Source organism: Rhinopithecus roxellana, chromosome 4, assembly GCF_007565055.1.
Source record: "Rhinopithecus roxellana isolate Shanxi Qingling chromosome 4, ASM756505v1, whole genome shotgun sequence".
Taxonomy (NCBI): domain Eukaryota; kingdom Metazoa; phylum Chordata; class Mammalia; order Primates; family Cercopithecidae; genus Rhinopithecus; species Rhinopithecus roxellana.
Genome location: NC_044552.1, coordinates 54,710,499 through 54,731,116, shown reverse-complemented (window position 1 = coordinate 54,731,116; position 20,618 = coordinate 54,710,499). Strand labels below are relative to the sequence as shown.

Sequence of the window (20,618 nt, the reverse complement as noted above, 5' to 3'; positions counted from 1 at the left end):
GATCCTATTGAAGATGGCTGCCTTTGTACTGTATCCTCACCTGACCAGGAAAACTCTGGTCTCTTCATAAAAGGGCACTAATTCCATCATGAGGCTCCCATCCTCATGATGGTATCCAAATCTAATTACCTCCCAAAGATCCTACCTCCAAGTACCATTACATTGAGGATAAGCACTTCAAAATAAAGTCTGGGGAGTCACAAACATTTAGTTCATAGCAATTAGTGTACAAATCTGTTTGAGTCCTGCTTTCACTTCTTTTGAGTATATACCCAGAAATGGAATTACTGGATCATGCAATATCAGAATTTTAAAGATGGCACTAGGATAACAGGGTCAGGATGGCACCAGCCTGGCCAACATGGTGAAACCCCATCTCTACCAAAAATATAAAAAATTAGCTGGGTGTGGTGGCACGCACCTGTAATCCCAGCTACTAGGGAGGCTGAGGCAGAAGCATTGCTTGAACCCAGGGGGTGGAGGTTGCAGTGAGCCAAGATCGCACCAGTGCACTCTAGCCTGGGCAACGGAGTGAGAAAAAAAAAAAAAAGAAGAAAGAAAGAAAGGCACTAAATTAGCCCTACTGTAAAGGCTGTTCTTGATCCAGACTAACAAAGCTTAAAAACAAGTATGGAAAAAATAAAAATGATCTGCAAGTAATTTAACTCTGTGTGAGGACATAGTTCAATACTCTTTGAAGGAATGCAATTGATATGGTTTGGCTCTGTGTCCCCACCCAAATCTCGTCTTGAATTTTAATCCCCACTTGTTGGAGGGACCTGCTGGAAGGTGATTAGATCTTGGGAGTGATTTCCCCCATGCTGTACTCAAGCTAGAGAGTGAGTTCTCACAAGATCTGATGGTTTGAAAGTGTGGCACTTTCTCTTTCTCTCTGCTCTGCTGCCATGTGAGACATGCCTTGCTTTCCCTTCACCTTCTGCCATGACTGTAAGTTCCCTGAGGCCTCCCCAGCCACGCAGAACTGTAGGTCAATTAAACCTCTTTTCTTTATAAATTACCTAGTCTCAGGTAGTTATTTCCAGCCATGTGAAAACAGACAATACAGCAAACTAATATAAAATTTACAGTATCTGTCATCTAATGATCAATTACCAAAAAAGCAACACAACCCATAACCAGAAAGAAAATAAATTAAATAATGCAAACTCCAAATGACAGAAATAATAGAATCATCTTGCAAAAAACTTAGCACAGCTAATATATTACAAATATGTTCAAAATGTAAAGAAAATGTGACAAGAGAAATAGAAAGCTATAAAAAAAAAACAAAAAACAAATGTAACTTCTAGAGATAAGAAACACAGGATCCAAATGAAAAATATGTCACTATTGTTAGGGAAAGAACCTCCTCACTTTTAGTTAGGAAATATACGATACAGAATTCTTGAATGACTTAACTAGCACTCTATTATCAGCAGACTATTAGTTGGAAACATATTTTCTGGATTCTCCAGTCTGGAGTTCTTTTTATATATTTTATATGTATTTTCTATATTTTTTTCAATAACACTTTGTGCAAGACTTTGAAAGAGCCCAAGGCTCGACAAATGAACTTCCCTTCTCCAGATTAGCTTTTTGATAGAACACTGCAGATAGATAAGATGTGATGCAACTAGCCTACTTATAATATTGCTAGAAAGACTTTGCCTTCCCTGTAGTTATGGAACTCCATCTATTATAGCCAGAAGTTCCATCCGAGTCTATTTACTCCTGACTCATTTGGGAAGAAGAGTCAATAGTGTCTATAATCAGAGCAGTCTTTACAGTAAAGGAAAAGTAGTGCCTGCTTGGTATAACAATTACTGTTAGTTGTTACAGTCTTGGAAAAGTCTTATGTATTTACTAATCCCAGTTGATATATATTCATTAATAACACAGAAGCTCTGAGAATTTTGTTTAAAAGACTGGTTTTGAGAAAGTACATCCCCAGATACCTTTGATGCAAATGTTTGATTCAATACAAAAGTGATTCTTCAATATTTTTGTCACCAACCATATATGTACTGACTCTAAATTTTGGACCTTTCTGCGGAATAATGAATAGCAAATATGGGTAGTTATAAATCTTGATAATGTGACTTTCCTCAGATATGAATATGAAAACTGCTGAGTCTGGAGCCAACAGAGCGGGCTCTATACACGCTATAAATACCATGTCATCGTGGTTAAATCTTCTTCCTTTCTCTGCATCAGTTGCCTATCTATAAAGTGAGAGGATATGATGATTTTGTAATTGTAATGTGTCAGTTTAGCTAGAATGAACTACAGTCTCCAAAATTCTCTTTCTAGCATATTTCCAGTTAGGGTGAGATACAATGGATAAGATATTCCCTCTCTTTTGTGAATTGGAGGATGGAAAGGAGACGGTCATTCTGTAGCACACACACAAACACATTCTGCCAGTCGATCAAACACTAATCTCTGAATAATGCTGGAAAGAAATGTCATAGATATAATTAAAGCCCCTAAACAGTTGGCTTTAATCAAAAGACAGATTATCCTGAGCAAGCCATCTGACTTAATCAGATAAAAGCTCACTAGATAAAGAAAATGATGTGGCACATCTACACCATGGAATACTATGCAGCCATAAAAAGAATGAGTTTCATGTCCTTTGCAGGGACATGGGTGAAGCTGGAAACCATCATTCTCAGCAGTTTAACACAGGAACAGCAAATCAAACACCGCATGTTTCATTCATAAGTGGGAGTTGAACAATGAGAACACGTGGACACAGGGAGGGGAACATCATACACAGGGGCCTGTTGGGGGGTTGGGGGGCAAGGGACGGGAGAACATCAGGACAAATACCTAATGCATGTGGGGTTTAAAAAACCTAGATGATGGGTTGATGGGTGCAGCAAACCACCATGCCACATGTATACCTATGTAACAAACCTGAATGTTCTGCACATGTATCCCAGAACTTAAAGTATAATTACAAAATAAATAATAATTAATAAATAATAAAACGGGCTTGAACCTTTCCTGAGCCCAGAGACTCCAGTCACTGAATCAACAACTGCTCTCCCTTCAGTCTACTATCTACTATCTTCCTTCCTGACTGGTTCCCTGAAGAAAACAAGCTTCAGCTTCTGCCTGTGGGGTTCTAGTCGGCTCATAAACACACATACACACACACACAAACTCACACACATTCACACACACATTTCTCCTACTGATTCTTCTCTGATTGAATCCTGATTGATATGAGTTTAAGTTAGTTAATGCCCGAGTTCCCTATTTCTTCAATTCAGGTGTGGATGTGTGTATGTGGTATGTTTCTCACAGATGAACTTCTGATTCTTCATTAGCCTGTAAACAAAGCAAAGATATCTAGATCACACTGGCTATGAATGCAACATCTTCTTCCCGTATCTGTCAGTTGCCTTACTGGCATCATGCATCATAAATATAATCTTATCAAAGATGAAACAGCTGTAACTAAGATTGGGCACTATTAGATTGATGAAGTGCTGACCTGTGAAACAACACATATCTCAGTAAGTTAAATTGCTTTATGCTGTATCTTTTGGTTGTGTTTTATAATTGTCACTGGAATCTTCTATCTTGAATTGGATGTTTTTGATGAAAGGAAATGAGGAAAGTAGTTATCTTCCTGATCCATTTATTAATATCTTATACTATTTGGTGAATATGGGATAGCTTAGCTGTATAACATATCTATCCACTTTTTTAATATACTTGGTTATTTTCCCGATCATTTCCAAAAGTCTGCTTATTGTTGGCCATAGAAGTTTTCATTCAAAAATAAGGATAGTAATAAAAGTCAGATGAAATTTCTTTTGGAATCTAAATAACACTAAAGTGTTTAAGTTTTAACATTTCCTCAATTTAATGAGAAAATTTAATCTTAGAGTCAGGCCAGATTTAATTTCTATGAGTTATGCCACTGGATATTTCAGAAAATAGGTTTTCAAATATCAAGGTTATTGGAGCCCAGTACTTCTGACTTCAGGTAAACACACACACACACACACACACACACACACACACAATGGATGTGAAATTTGGTAGCAGGTGGCTGCTATTCTTCCTTCCAAAGTAGTCTACTCAAAAGATACTGAATGTCAAGAACTGTAAACTCCTCAAAGATGAGTTTATTTCACGTCACCCAGCAGACAACTGAACACATCACAGAAACCAAGTACCTATTAAATTAGTATGCATTGCTTTACAAGGAATAGTCAATAAAATGGTATAGTGAATATATCATTGGACTTGAAGTCAGTGTTCATCTGCAAAATGGGAACAATAATCATGACAATACCATTCAGATAATCTTATTCTGAAAATTAAATACATTGTATTACAATGAGTTACTGTAAATTCTACAGTAATATATCTATAATACTTTCCAAAAGATTGCTCTCTGATCTAACACAACAGAAATTTATTATAAAAGATAATTATTTTATATTCATGTAATGGATCATGTTAACAATAAAAGACAACTTTCCTTTTTTATTTTTAAAATTTTTATTTTTATTTTACATTCTGGGGAACATGTGCAGGATGCACAGATTTGTTACACAGGTAAATGACAACTTTCCTTCTTTAGTGAGCAAATCTTTCAATAAGCAAAGTACAGGTGTTCTCTGTGATATTTTTATCTTTGCAATTTATGTTTAATGAGCAAATCTATGCAAGGTAGCATCTTTCTAGATCTGGAAAGTTGAATTCTTTCTATATCAGACCTACACTCACAGTTGACATCATCACTCTAGACAAAGCCATAACTACAACCTAAGCACTTTCATTTAAAGGAATGTTCATAAACATCTACTCTCCTGAGTCTTGAGCAAAGCCCAGAAATAACAAGGTCAAATGGTCATGCTCAGGAAGAAAGTAAAATCAGACTTGAAGAAATATGATGTCAAATTCCCCATATTCCAACCTGCTGTGCTTGATTTCAATACTTCTTTTATCAAGGTGATTCTGGTAGAATTTGGCTGAGGACTCCACCCAAAATCTCTTTCGCCATGTAAATACACTCCACTAGTTTTTCAAGATAGGTGTTTATTAATATATGGATTTTATTTTCTGGTGCTCAAGACATGTAATGCTAAACTGAAAAATGGGACTAGTTAGAGTTTTTTAGATATAGCTTAATTCTCAATATAAAAAGCAAACAGATTTATAAGAAACATTCTACTAAATACAACACCATGATTTTTAAAAATAATACCTTTGTCTAGAGTTCTTGATAAAGTATTGTTATAGAGAGGTTTTAGAGATTTTATTTTTTAATTTTTGAAGTGAAACTGTATGTACATACGTATAGCATGACGCCAGGCTTATACGTAAGGTATTTTAAAGTAAAGCTTTCAAGGAAAGTACAAATCAAGTATTGAAATTAAATTGAAGACATAGCTTTACTCTCTTCTTTGATCATAACTAAAATAATATTTTAGAAAAAAGCTAAAACAAAAAGCGGAAATTATACATATTGCTGCTTCTTTTCCAAACACTTCTCAATATCATCAAGCACTTGAACGGCAGCCTTTGGAATTCGAGTCCCAGGACCAAATACATTGGAAACACCAACTTCAAACAGAAATTCATAATCCTGTCGAAAGAATTTGTTTAATTAATAAGAGACACTATTTCCATTTTCAAGGAAATAAAACGCTATCTTTTCTTCTTTGTCCCTCAATTACCCAAAACCTTCTCAACTGGTATACTATTGGCATGTGGGTCTAAAAAATTCTTCCTTGATTGGGAGTGCTACTAATAGCCCTCAGCACCAGTCTCCCAGTCCACATTAAAAAAAAAAAAAAAAAAACACTCCACCCATTTTCTAAATACCTCTATGTGTTGTTTGTGGTGGGAAGCTGGATATCCTGACTGACAACTTCTGAGCCTTAAGTCATAATTTTCTCTCACCTAAATTTTCACTACTTGTCATTATTTGTGTTAAATTTAGTATCATATGATAAGTTTGAGCCTAAAAAACTATTTTCTCCTAGGTATTCTGTCTGCAGTTAGTGAATGGTGGCACTTTGAATTTGGACACCTGATAGATTTCCTACAAATGAAAATAAGCCCTTTTTTTTTCATTCTCTGTTGCTGTTTTATTTTATGTATGTATGTATGTATGTATGTATGTATGTATGTATGTATGTATTTATTTATTTTTTATTTTTTGAGACGGAGTCTCGCTCTGTCACCCAGGCTGGAGTGCAGTGGTGCGATCTCGGCTCACTGCAAGCTCCGCCTCCAGGTTCCTGCCATTCTCCTGCCTCAGCCTCCCGAGTAGCTGGGACTACAGGCACCCGCCACCACACCCGGCTAATTTTTTGTATTTTTAGTAGAGACGGGGTTTCACCATGTTAGCCAGGATGGTCTCGATCACCTGACCTCATGATCCGCCCGCCTCGACCTCCCAAAGTGCTGGGATAACAGGCGTGAGCCACTGCGCCCACCATTTTTAGTTTATTGTAACAGTCAAAGTATGAGTCAAAAGATAGCAAGGGCACAAATAACCCCGCAGGATTTAGGCTGTTTTAACATCTGAACATTTGTAGCTACAATATCGATTGCGGTTAGGATGTGCTATAAGAACCTGATCCTTATCCAGTAGAGTGATCATATATGACAGGACAGTCTGATGAGTGATCATATATGACAGGACAGTTTATTGTTGCAGCACTCTTTTAAAGAGCACCCATTTCTACTCTCAAGTGACCGTATTTGGATGATAAATTATATGGTCAAGCTAATTACTCCCCAACTACTACTTTTCTGTCTCTATTATATAACTGTAATATTCTTATAATACTATAATGTTGCATTAGAACTTAATACATCTCATTGAACTTGTCTCCTTCTAGTCTGTGAAATTATGAGAGCAGAGATCATGTCCAATCTGTTTCCCTGGTACCTGACACATAAAAGTGCTCAAAACATGTCATTGTTCTTGAGCAGATGCTACAGAGTTTAAGAGCTCATAAGGGAACTGAATGAAACATGTAATAACAATCATCTCCAAATTGGAGATGGTCAGATTAATAGGTCATATACTTCTCTCCTTCCTAAAAATCCCATGTACCATTTGTCCTGACATCTGAGTTATGGCTTTAGAATGGAGGATTCAACTGGAAGAGAACTGCAAGATGTTGCAACTGCAAAAAGGGTATATGACTTACCTAACTCTTTCTTACATAAGCCTTGTAAAATATACCTTTGTGAGAGGGTAAAATGTTAGCAGTAAGTGAATCTGGGTAAAGGGTATACAGATATTTTTTGTACTATTGTTATTTTTGCAACTTATCTGTTAGTTTGAAATTATTTCCAAATAAAAATATATGTTTGAATGTCCTCCACTTAGCTGGGCCAGGGATAGCATAGTACCTGCTTCAGGATGGAAGCAGGCATCGTGAGTCTGCTCAAGCTGCTGAAAAAAACTTGGAGGCGACTGCTGCTAAGAGAGTTAGAAAATCCTGATTGTAGTAACATATTGGTAAGGACAGACCACGTTTATTCATTTAATCAGACTGCAGAAATGGTAAGCTCCACATGGCAGAGGCTGTATCTGTTTGATTAGCCACTAGATATTAGTGCCTTCTAATTTAAAACTAAGTGACCTTTAATTGAACAATAGCAACATTTTACATATTCACTGCAACCAAATAGTGAGAAAATAAGGGTGCTAACTACTATAATTACATAATATGGGATACCCATATTCACACAAAAGTATAACACAGAAAATGGTCCTTATCCTCAGTTGTTAAATTCATGGGAAAAATCACATGGAAAACACCTAAAGATGTTCTAAGTAATTTAAATATCCAGAGAATTAATACAACTTATTTGAAATATAATTCTTGAAAATGTCAGCTCACCTATATAACAGGCCTACATTTTTTTTCTCAACATGAATTCCAATCCAAATGTTTTCTACTGGCTAATTATTTTGGTCCTTACATTTTAATATCATGCCTAGGTATCACAGACTCTAAAACTACAACACTGATAGAAGTGTTCTGCAGATAGACTGCAATAAAAAATACCCTTTATTTTCTCAAATAATGACCTATTTTAGGAATGTAATAGGCAAGTACATTAACAAAAAGAATTTTGTGTTGATTATATCACATTAAATAATGTGCCGTTGGAAAGAAAATAAATATGTAGTTTGTTCACTAGCCCCACTTTATTACGAATCTCACAACCTTATTCATATGAATTTTCTCCTTTCACGAGTAGTATATTAATGTGCTATTCTATATTCTGAGTTTTAATGGAGGAAAAAAAAAAAGCTGTAGATGTGGAAACAAGGTCACACTTCACTGATGGATTCCTGCTATAGCAATGGGGCCTTTGTAGCATCTATGAATCATTTACTTACATGGCCTCATATACAGTTCTTTTAACTTGACATTTTTTCCATTCTTAGTAAAAAAGAAAATCTTGATATAATTGAGAACTGGATTGGAAATAGAATCTATTTGTATTTTAAATAACTACTTTAACTGGCCAGGAATGTCATATGTGGAAGGTGTCTCCCTAGCTCACTAATAAATTAACTGATATCATTGTAGGTAACATCTATTTCTCCTTTCCTAAGAGGACTCACAGTTTTGTTCATGTATTCACCTCCTCCCCATTCAGCCTATAATTTTCAAGACAAGCTGATTCTATTTATGTCTGCAATAGGATATTTTTGGCTCCTGAAATACCATACCCTAATCAAATTAGCTTAAATAATAAAGGGTTTTATAGGACCACGTAAATGATATAGCTCTGAGGTAAGATAACATTTATGGATGGGACCATCCTGGAGGAAAAGGACAAGGTAGCTCCTTCTAAATAGAAGCAAGCAAACTAAAGGACTCATCCCACCCCCCAGGACAAGGAATACTCACTATATCTCTGGCTAGGGTTTGACATATTCACTGTGTATTTACTACCACTGTTCTCTACTCCACTTAGGAGTTTTATTACTTTTATCCTTTTCTTTCTCCATAACTGTTTATTGAGAATGAAGGTAGACATCTGGCATAGGTTACTGGTTTGCAAGGAGGTAGTTCTCTCACTGAAGCTTTGTAAAGTGTTAAGTTAAATTATACATAATGAATTGCAATATAACGTGAATATAAAACAACACTGTCCACTTTTAGACCTTCTAGAATTTATTTAGTGAAATCGACAGGAAATAAATTTGTTGTAGATTTAGGAACATATTATCTTTAGAACCACATAGAAGCTATCACTACTCAGGATTCCCATCACAGTACTAGAAAAATAGAGATGAAAAATACCTGAGGCGGTATCACCCCTCCACACATGACAAGAATATCTGGCCGTCCAAGGGAGTTAAGTTCTTTGATGAGTTCAGGAACTAGGGTTTTATGACCAGCAGCAAGGGTGCTTACGCCCACAGCATGCACATCTGCATCCACGGCCTGCTGGGCCACTTCACGAGGAGTCTAAACAGTCAGAAAGTAAAGATAAATCATTGTTTATTACTAGATAATGACTATAAAAACCCTGGAAGACTATCTAGGCAATACCATTCAGAACATACTAATAGGCAAAGACTTCACGATGAAGATGCCAAAAGCAATTACAACAAAAGCAAAAATTGACAAATGAGATCTAATTAAACTAAAAAGCATCTGCACTAAATAAGATACTGTCAACAGAGTAAAGAGAAAACCTACAGAATGGGAGAAAATTTTTGCAAACTGTGAATCTGACAAAGGTCTAATATCTGCATCTATAAAAAATTTAAACCAATTTACAAAAAAAAAACACTAAAAAGTGAGCAAAAGACATGAACAGACACTTTTCAAAAAAGACATACATGTGGCCAACAATCACACTTTAAAAAAAGCTCAAAATCACTGATTGTTAGAGAACTGCAAATAAAAACCCCAATGAGACACCATTTCACACCAGTCAGAATGGCTATTATTAAAAAAGTCGAAAAATAACAGATGCTAGCAAGGCTGTGGAGAAAAAGGAACGTTTATACACTGTTGATGAGAGTGTAAATTAGTTCAACCATTGTAGATGACAGTGTGGTGATTCCACACAGACCTAAAAACAGAAATACCTCCCAACCCAGCAATCCCATTACCGTACATATACCCAAAAGAATAGAAATCTTTTCATTATAAAAACACATGCATGCAGCCGGGCACGGTGGCTCAGGCCTGTAATTCCAGCACTTTGGGAGGCAGAGGGGGGGTGGATCACTTGAGGTCAAGAGTTCCAGACCAGCCTGGCCAACATGGTGAAACCCATCTCTACTAAAAATACAAAAATTAGCCAGGTATAGTGGCATGTGCCTGTAGTCCCAGCTACTCATATGACTGAGGCAGAAGACTCACTTGAACCCAGGAGGTGGAGGTTTTAGTGAGCCAAGATCATACCACTACACTCCAGCATGGACGAAAGAGTGAGACTCTCCAAAAAAAAAAAAAAAAAAAAATACACATTCACATGTATGTTCACTGTAGCACTATTCACCACAGTAAAGACATGGAATCAAGCTAAATGCCCATCAATGATAGACTGGATAAAGAAAATGTGATACATACACACTGAAGAATACTATGCAGCCAGAAAAAAAGAATGAGATTGTGTCCTTTGCAGGAACATGGATAAAGCTGGAAGCCATTATCCTCAGCAAACTAACACAGGGACAGAAAAACCAAATACCACATGTTCTTTCTTATAATTGGGAGCTAAATGATGAGAACACACGGACACAAAGAAGGCAAAGAGGGAAACAACACACACTGGAGCCTATCAGAGGTTAGAGGAGCAGGAGGAGGGAGAGGATCAGGAAAAATAACTAATGGGTACTAGGCTTAATGACACAAGTTTGCCTATATAACAAACCTAAACATGTACCCCTGAACTTAAAATAAAAATAATAATAATAATATTTTTTTGAATACTAAAAGAATGTTTCCTCAAATGTTGGGGGTCTTCCTAACGTAGTGCCTACAGGTATCAGAAACTTTTAAATTTAATATTTACCATTATATTATTTCCCTCAGAGAACTTTGTTCTGATTATCTACATTTTTCATCAAATTTTCTGAAAGCAATAACTCAATCCCTAATTTTTCGTGTTTGCTGATTTTTATGTTGTGAATATTCCAACCATAGCCAATTTCACCCTATTAACATGACATTACTAAATGCAAAGCAGAAAAGATGCACAATAGTCACACAATTATACAATATCTCTACCATATAGATAAAATAGATGGAAATAACCTAAAGAGCAGATAATAATAAAATATAGTAAGTATAGGGAGTGATGAGTTTTTAGTACTTATCACCTTTGGTTTTAAGCAATAGTAAAAGGTCTAATCTCTAGAATCTATAAGGAACTTAAATAAGATACCATTTCACACCATGAAAAACAACTGGCTTTTGAAATTCTTAAAAATTTAATTCCTGGAGGCCTCGCTATTCCTTAGTGGTTCTATCAATCTTGCCTACGTATCTGTAAGTAGTCACTCCATTAAATTTTCTTCAAAATCCTAGCTGAGATTTGGTTTCTCTTGAGATCCTGACATTGCCCTAGTTAAGGTCTTCATTGCTTCTCATTTTTTTTCTTCACCGGACTCTTTGCATCTAGTTGCAGCTCTTTTCCATCCACTTCAGAGAGTGATTTTTACTAGAAAGTGAATGACACTGTGCTTCTGAAACAAACAAAAGTTTCAAGGATCAACAAACATAAGTTTCTGGGTTTCTTGTAACAAGTGAGGTGCCCTGCTTGTCCATATTTTAGTTACAGTAATTTTCATGCTCTGATGTAATTACAAGTAAGTAAATTTCTCTTTGTTAGGAGATTGTAATCTCCTTGAGGACAAAATTGTATCCTACTCAACTCAGAGCCTAGCATCTGGTAGATGATTAATAAATATGTAGTTGGTAAGGCTTTTCATATAAAATTATTCAATGTACTTTTTAGACAAATTTTTTTTGTATTATCATTCTATGGAAAATGTCAGTGTAATTTATCTCCAGCAAATTATTTTCCTGTCTAAGTCTAATATTCTGTGACTAAGTAACATATTAGTAGAGAGCTAAAAAACAACAGCAAAAAGAAACAAAAATAACCTTACTTATGAATTGAGCTTATATTGCTATTTGATTTCCTTTTCAAAACACTTTTCACCAATCCCATGTGGGCTATCTTTCCCACAAAATATTAGTCAAATCTCAATAAAGAGTACAATAAGATCTTTGAAAGTAATCTTCATAGTTCCAGGCATAATCAGTTTTAGTTCTGAATTGACACTTTTAAAAGTCTGATAGAGTAATTATATTTTATTTTTATTTCTATCATAATTAATTGGACTACATGTGTTATGGTTAATACTGAGTGTCAACTTGGTTGAAGGATACAAAGTATTGACCCTGAGTGTGTCTGTGAGGGTGATGTCAAAGGAGATTAACATTTGAGTCAGTGGGCTAGGAAAGGGCTAGACCCACCCTTAATCTGGGTGGCCACCATCTAATGAGCTGTCAGCACGGCTAGAATATAAGCAGGCAAAAAAATGTGCAAAGAGAAACTGGCCTAGCTTCCAAGCCTACATCTTTCTCCCGTGGTGGACGCTTCTTGCCCTCGAACATCAGATTCCACGTACTTCAGTTCGGGAACTTGGACTGGCTCTCCTTGCTCCTCAGCCTGCAAAAGACCTATTGTGGGACCCTGTGATCATATGAGTTAACACTTAATAAACTCCCCCTTACATATATATATATATATATATATATATATATATATATATATATATATAAAGGCTGGGGGAGAAAAGGCAGGGTGGCAGGAGTGGAGACCATGGGTATTTGAGCCACTTTCTCATGTAATTTACTTGTGCCTTCAGGACCTGCTCAAGTCCGATCACATATATACCATTCCATTTGATGATGGAATACTGCTGTGCATGACCCACTTTATGGTTAGATGGGTCAGAAAGCACCCAGTTCATGATAGGCAGTTCAGCTTGCATGGTGACTTGATGACCCATAGTCAAACGTTCAGTTTCCACCAAAGCCCAGTAACAGGCTAAGAACTGTCTCTCAAAAGGAGAGTAGGTATCTGCAGAAGATGGCAGGGCCTTGCTCCAAAATCCTAGAGGCCTCTGCTGTGATTCACCTATGGAGGCCTGCCAAAGGCTCCAAACATCATTGCTATCTGCCACTGACACCTCAAGCACCCTTGGATCTGCTGGGTCATATGGCCCGAGTGGCAAAGCAGCTTGCACAGCAGCCTGTACCTGTTGCAGAGCCTTCTCCTATTCTGGACCCCACTCAAAAGTGGCAGCCTTTCGGGTTACCTGATAAATAGGCCAGAGTAACACACCCAAATGAGGAATGTGTTGCCTCCAACAATCCAAATAGGCTCACTAGGTGTTATTCCTCTTTCTTGGTTTTAGTAGGGGACAAATTCAGCAATTTATCCTTCACCTTTGAAGGAATATCTCAACAGGGCCCACACCACTGGACCCCTAGAAATCTTACTGAGGTAGAAGGTCCCTGAATTTTAGACAGATTTATTTCCCATCCTCTGGCATGCAAATGTCTCACTAATAAGTCCGATGTGTTTGCTACTTCTTGCTCACTGGATTTAATCAGCATAACGTCATCAATTAATGGACCAGAGTGGTATCTTGCAGAGGTGAAAAGTGATCAAGATCTCTCCGAATAAGATTATGACAAAGCCGGAGAGTTAATAAACCCCTGAAGTAGGACAGTAAAGGTATATTGCTGGCCTTGCCAGCTGAAGGCAAATTGCTTCTGGTGGGCCTTATGGGCAGGAATGGAGAGAAAGTCATTTGCCAAGTCAGTGGCTGTATACCAGTTACCAGAAGATGTGTTAATTTGCTCAATGTCTTGGTCTGTCATCATTTTACTACTATTTCTAAATGTAAGTGACTAGTACATACTTTTGAAATTCCCCCCAACAGTTTTTAGTACCTGGAAAAGAGGGCCTATGTCCACATCAAAACCAAGATCAGCAAATCCTGTAGCTATAACTTTTGCTCCTCTGTCATGGCCATCTTGTCCCATTTTTGCTACAAGAAGACGAGGTCTGCGACCTTCACGTTCCATGAATTTATGAACCCTAAAAAACATTTAAAAATATATCAGTAGTTAGATACTAATTTTCCAAAGGCAAGATATAAAAACTAATTTATTCACAGCAAATCTTTCAAGTTATTGAAAAACACTTAATTTGTTTACTTGTATTTTGGGGTTTTGTTGTTGTTGTTCTATTTGTTTGATTTCCAATTATTATTTTACATTCAGGGGTACATGTGCAGGTTTGTTACACAGTTAAACATGTGCCATGGTGAACAGCTGCATAGATCACCCCATCACCTAGGTATTAAGGCCACCATCCATTAGCTATTCTTCCTGATGCTCTCCCTGATCCCATCCATATTTTGTTAATGTATCTATTTACATTGAAAACTCCATTAAAGCTATCTCCCCCTTAGAGAAAAATCTGAAAGATGGCACAGACTATAAGCACATAACACTGAGAACATCACGGTGAAGTAAAAAATGACAACCTCCCACCTTCATGAGTCAGTGTACAGAGTACAACATGCAGAAAGATTTAAATATAAGCGAAAAAGTGACTTCATAGTCATTTATACATATATGTGACAGACTAGCTGCTTTGAATTGTCCATATCTCATCTACCCTTCATAAGTGTGAACTCTCCCAAGCTAAGAGCAACATGGTTTCTTATAATGCTAAATAATCAAAATGTTTGCTTGCTCCACCAACAAATTCACTTCCAACACAAAAAAGCACTTATCTTTGTTAAAAGAAAAAAAGTTCCACTTTGATGACTTTTACCTTGGCTGTTTTGATATTTACCTAGTGTACAAGTATTGAAATTCAGTTTTTAATGGGAAGCTTGTTACAGAAGTTGGAAAGACCAATCATCAAAAAGCTAGTTTTTACATTTGAGAGATATGATCACATTAATATATATTTCTAAGTCATGCTGTGGAAGTATAAGTTATTATCAGTTCAATAAATACTGATTGTAATGTATGCATAGATGCCAACTAAATGCTTACTTTCAATTACGAAAATTAAGATTTTATAATTATTCAAGCAATAAATAATGTAAACAAATTAAAAAAATATGAAACTCTACCAGAGTAAGCAGACTGAAATACAAATACCTGGAGGATATGAAGCAGTATCATTGTTAGTTAAACATCTGTTTGACATGAGAAACTCCTGAAGGGGACCATAGTGAAAGTTCAAAACAGTATTAATTATATGAAAACTAATATTATTAGTTTCAACATTTAATATTTATTATTAAATAAAAACAACCCCATCAAAAAGTGGGCAAAGGATATGAACAGACATTTCTCAAAAGAAGATATTCATGCAGCCAACAGACACACGAAAAAATGCTCATCATCACTCGCCATCAGAGAAATGCATATCAAAACCACAATGTGACACCATCTCAAACCAGTTAGAAGGGCAATCATTAAAAAATCAGGAAACAACAGGTGCTGGAGAGGATGTGGAGAAATAGGAACACTTTTACACTGTTGGTGGGACTGTAAACTAGTTCAACCATTGTGGAAAACAGTGTGGCGATTCCTCAAGGATCTAGAACTAGAAATACCATTTGACCCAGCCATCCCATTACTGGGGATATACCCAAAGGATTATAAATCATGCTGCTATAAAGACGCATGCACACGTATGTTTATTGCAGCACTATTCACAATAGCAAAGACTTGGAATCCACACAAATGTCCATCAGTGACAGACTGGATTAAGAAAATGTGGCACATATACACCATGGAATACTATGTAGTCATAAAAAAGGATGAGTTCATGTCCTTTGTAGGGATATGGATGCAGCTGGAAACCATCATTCTCAGCAAACTATCGCAAGAACAGAAAACCAAACACTGCATGTTCTCACTCATAGGTGGGAATTGAACAATGAGATCACTTGGACACAGGAAGGGGAACATCACACACCGGGGCCTGTTGTGGGGAGGGGGAAGAGTGGAGGGAGGAAGAATAGCATTAGGAGATATACCTAATATAACTGGGTGCAGCACACTAACATGGCACATGTACACATATGTAACAAACCTGCATGGTGTGCACATGCACCCTAGGACTTAAAGTATAATAATAATAATAAATAAATAAATAAATAAATAAATAAATAAAATAAATATTATGTACATATTATAATGATAGTACAGATATATATCATGTATATTTCTAATTATATATTATATGTAATGAATAAATTATATACTCTATTAATTATGTTACATAGTCTATATAATATAAATAATATAATTAATATTTAATTTGCTATTTATTATTTTAAAATTCAAAAAGTTTCTCAGTTGTATGTAAGGAAATTAAGCTCCCAGTAGATTCAAGGGGATTCTGTTAACAGAAAAGATGAAATTCTGGCCTAAGAAACCTTACATGTTACCTCTTGATAGCAGATGTTATCTCTTTACTTTCTCCAAATTCCTGGCGATATGCTCCACTCACCATTCGATCATTCGCTTTATGTTCACCAAATACCTTTTTCAGGGCATCTGTGATTTCTCCCACTGTACATCTGAAACAAGAAATGGTGGTTCCATCAACTTCATTATTTTGTGATAAAGATATATATTTACCATAATATTCAATATAATTAAACATATTTTATTACCTAAGACTGTTTATTAAAAATAGACTGTAAAAATGTAAAATAAGAATGTTTTTGGCCAGGCGCGGTGACTCAAGTCTGTAATCCCAGCACTTTGGGAGGCCGAGACGGGTGGATCACGAGGTCAGGAGATCCGAGACCATCCTGGCTAACCCGGTGAAACCCCCTCTCTACTAAAAAATACAAAAAACTAGCCGGACGAGGTGGCAGGCGCCTGTAGTCCCAGCTACTCGGGAGGCTGAGGCAGGAGAATGGCGTGAACCCGGGAGGCAGAGCTTGCAGTGAGCTGAGATCCCGCCACTGCACTCCAGCCTGGGCGACAGAGCAAGACTCCGTCTCAAAAAAAAAAAAAGAATGTTTTTAATGTATTATGAAAGCGTTTCTTCTGAAAATACTTGTGAAAAATTTATTCTGGATGCCTTTATGCAACCAATTCTCTTTTCAACATTTGTCAATCAAGAAATGACTGAGTGACCTAATAATTATATATATAGACAAGTACCTTAAGGTTGCTGAATAATTCACCACTAAACACAAATAGATAAAGAGAAACACTCTCATAAATATTTTTTGATAAGAAGTAAATCTTTTAGCATATTCCATCCATTTGTTCACTAACTCATCCAACATTAGCTGTGTGCCTATTATGTGCCAGATATTACTATATCTCTATATCTACTAGAGCAATACAGTAACAAATGGGACCAAAGAAACAGTGCTTGTTCTTATAGACATTAACACCTGTAACATCTAGTCAGAGGATGCACATGATAAACAACTAAATTAATAAATTAGTAAGATAATTTCATAAGGTAATAAGTACTATAAAGACACTAAACCAGGCAAAGATGGAATGGGGTGTCTGGAAGAACTATTTTAAAGTTATTGAAGATGTGAAGATATGACTTTTGAACTAAGATATAAATTATAAATAAGGGGATCCCAAGGGAACATAAAAGAGTAAGAGTGTTTGAAAAAGGAAGCACTAGGCCGGGCGTGGTGGCTCAAGCCTGTAATCTCAGCACAGGCTTGGGAGGCCGAGACGGGCGGATCACGAGGTCAGGAGATCGAGACCATCCTGGCTAACACGGTGAAACCCCATCTCTACTAAAAACTACAAAAAACTAGCCGGGCGAGGTGGCGGCGCCTGTAGTCCCAGCTACCCGGGAGGCTGAGGCAGGAGAATGGTGTGAACCCGGGAGGCGGAGCTTGCAGTGAGCTGAGATCCGGCCACAGCACTCCAGCCTGGGTGACAGAAGGAGATTCCGTCTCAAAAAAAATAAAAAGTAAGCACTAAAAGCAAAGGCTCTGAGATGTAGGAAAATATGTTTTGTGTTCTAAAAATAGAAAGAAGGGCATTAGGAACACAGCATATTGAGGAAAGTGGTATAAGATGAGGTCAGAGAAATGGGCAAGAGTCACATCTAGCATATCTTGCAGACTATCGAAAGATTAGGTTTTAATCTAAAAGGAATGGGCAACCATCAAAGGACTTTAATAAAAGGCATCTCATGTAAATGACGAGTTAATGGGTGCAGCACACCAACATGGCACATGTATACATATGTAACAAACCTGCACATTGTGCACATGTACCCTAGAACTTAAGAGTATAATAATAAAAAAAGTCATCTAATTTCTTTTATGAAATCAGTAGTAGAAAAAAACAACACATACTATTTATATTATACCTTAACCAGTTAAAGCAACATATTTTTTTAAAAGTTCATTATATTAAGAAATAAACACTTAAAAGCAAAAGTAATCTATTTAATGATGTTACCATATGTTGGGAGAAAATTTTCTGTGGGTCACTTGCTTTCTTCACATCCTGTGGGGCAAAGCACTGATGGCTCTTTATTTTGGACTATATTTTCAAAGATGTCTGTATAGTGAATTGCCTTAGAAGACAGGAATATTGGCTACCCCCAGAGCAAAGGGTAGGTATGCTTTCTGTCCAATATAATAGTGCCTCCCTCTAGAACAATGGGGGCCATGCTTATTACCCATTACAAAAGATTCAGAATCCCTAAGCTCAGGGTTCCTCTCCTTGAAAGTACACCTAGGTATCACCAATACACCTAGGTATCACCTAGCAGCCCTTTTTACATCAGTCACATCAATGGGGCATCAAAGGAACGAGCCCAAACCTGCTGATGTTATGGCTATTAATACTGCAGTAACAAACTGTCATTAGGTTCTGATCCAGGGATCTCATATCATCAGCCAGCACCCCATTAAACAGGATAACTTGCTAGCTTACAAGAAGGATAATATTTCAGACCCCTTCTGGTTCTTAATATAATGAATTTATTTATATATTGATATATATAATGAGATAATTTTTAAATAACAACAAATAAAAAAATAATAACAACACATTAAGTGCCATATTCTGTTTCAGGAACTATTTTTAATGCTTTAATGTCTTCTCACAACAATCCTATTGGGTAGTAAGTACAAAAAACTTCACTTTGCCAAATATCATGTCTATGGTAACGCAGAAGCAGATATAACATGAGATTAGATTCTGTTTTTTACTTAGCCTTTTTTAAATGCAGGATGACAAAAGTTAGCAGACGAAGGAGCATGTTAAGGGTTACAAATGGCAAAAAGTTTCAAGAAGGAAGAGGTGGTCAATAATGTTAAATACTGTAGAGAATTCAAGATATGGACTAAAAATTATCCACAATATCAGACAAAGAGGGGGGTCACTAGTGAACTTAGTAAGATCAATTATATTATAGTAGAAAATCAAATGCAGTAGACCAAAATGTCAACAGGAGATAGAAGACTAGTAACAATTAACAAGTATTCTACTCCTAAAAGAACACATGGCTCTAATAACAAGGGAAGGACTGGGATGGGAGTGTGGGGAAGTTGGTTACTCTTCTGGTTGCTTCATGGTTAAAACTAATTCAAAAACAATGGGATGGCAAGTTTTTCCTATTAATTCTGAGATTAATGTTCCCCTCCCCCCCCCCCAGAGCCATTTTAACTGGTAAAATACCAAGGTAATAGGCATAAACCTAGTAATATACTTGAGAGTTCAACACATTTCAACCTGTGAATCAGTGAAATGGATTCATTTCAACAGTTTCAAAATTCCTCAGCCACAGTAAAATATACAATTATTAATACATTTCACTCAAAATATATGAATGTTTTAAATACAGAAGATTTTAAAATGATAAGAATTAAATTTATATGGATGCCATTATTTTCTTTTGGGCTCGCATGGTTTATAGCGTCAACCTTTTATTTAAGTATACTCTGAAAAGCTAAACTGGTCAACTTTCAGTCTTTGGAAACCTCCAGACTTATATATCTTTACCTTGCACGAGATGCATCCACTGCAAGAGCCAGGATATTTCCATCTCCGCTAGCAGCACATTCGGTTAGTGCAGCAAGACAACGTTCAGCCAAAGCTTGATCCCTGCTGGATTTGATCTATGGAAAAAGTCAAGGAAAGGGACAATTTACATGAAGAGAGAATAAAACAGAGATCAAAAGATTAGACCCTGATGCATACCACGTGGCATTTTTTTCCATAATCCTAACTCCAAATATAAGAGGAAAAAAATGAACAGAATAATATATAACCTAGTAAGTTTATTCATTCAATTCATTCATTCACTCAGGATTTCCTAAAATAATATTACATTTGGTACAAGCCCAGCAAATCAGAAACATGCAGGGCAATAATAGTGCTGACCTTCCCAAGTAGCACATGTTACTTGGGCTTTTCTAAAGTAGCAAGACATTGAAAACAAGTAGGTCTTTCACATGAAGTATTCTGAAGGAACACTAAAGATTAGTAGTGACAAGAGAAAAACATATAAACTTGGAGAATATTTTAGTTATAGTTATA

At 36.4% G+C, this 20,618-nt stretch overlaps 1 protein-coding gene across 3 annotated transcripts in view; it reads right to left on the bottom strand.

The window, feature by feature from the left end:
- Positions 1-4,127: 4,127 nt before the first annotated feature.
- The window catches only part of MMUT (methylmalonyl-CoA mutase), a 35,602-nt gene continuing 19,111 nt past the window's right edge, over positions 4,128-20,618 (bottom strand). For 2 of the 3 annotated variants that reach the window (XM_010374998.2, XM_010374999.2), the window contains exons 9-13: positions 20,082-20,197; positions 16,523-16,654; positions 13,995-14,142; positions 9,309-9,476; positions 4,128-5,611 (exon numbers count right to left, since the gene is read on the bottom strand). In XM_010374998.2, the coding sequence (XP_010373300.2) occupies positions 5,483-5,611; positions 9,309-9,476; positions 13,995-14,142; positions 16,523-16,654; positions 20,082-20,197 (693 nt within the window). In that variant the 3' untranslated portion in view covers positions 4,128-5,482. Of the gene's footprint in view, positions 5,612-9,308; positions 9,477-13,994; positions 14,143-16,515; positions 16,655-20,081; positions 20,198-20,618 lie in introns of those variants that run through there. The other variant, XM_030928927.1, reaches the window with a different exon arrangement.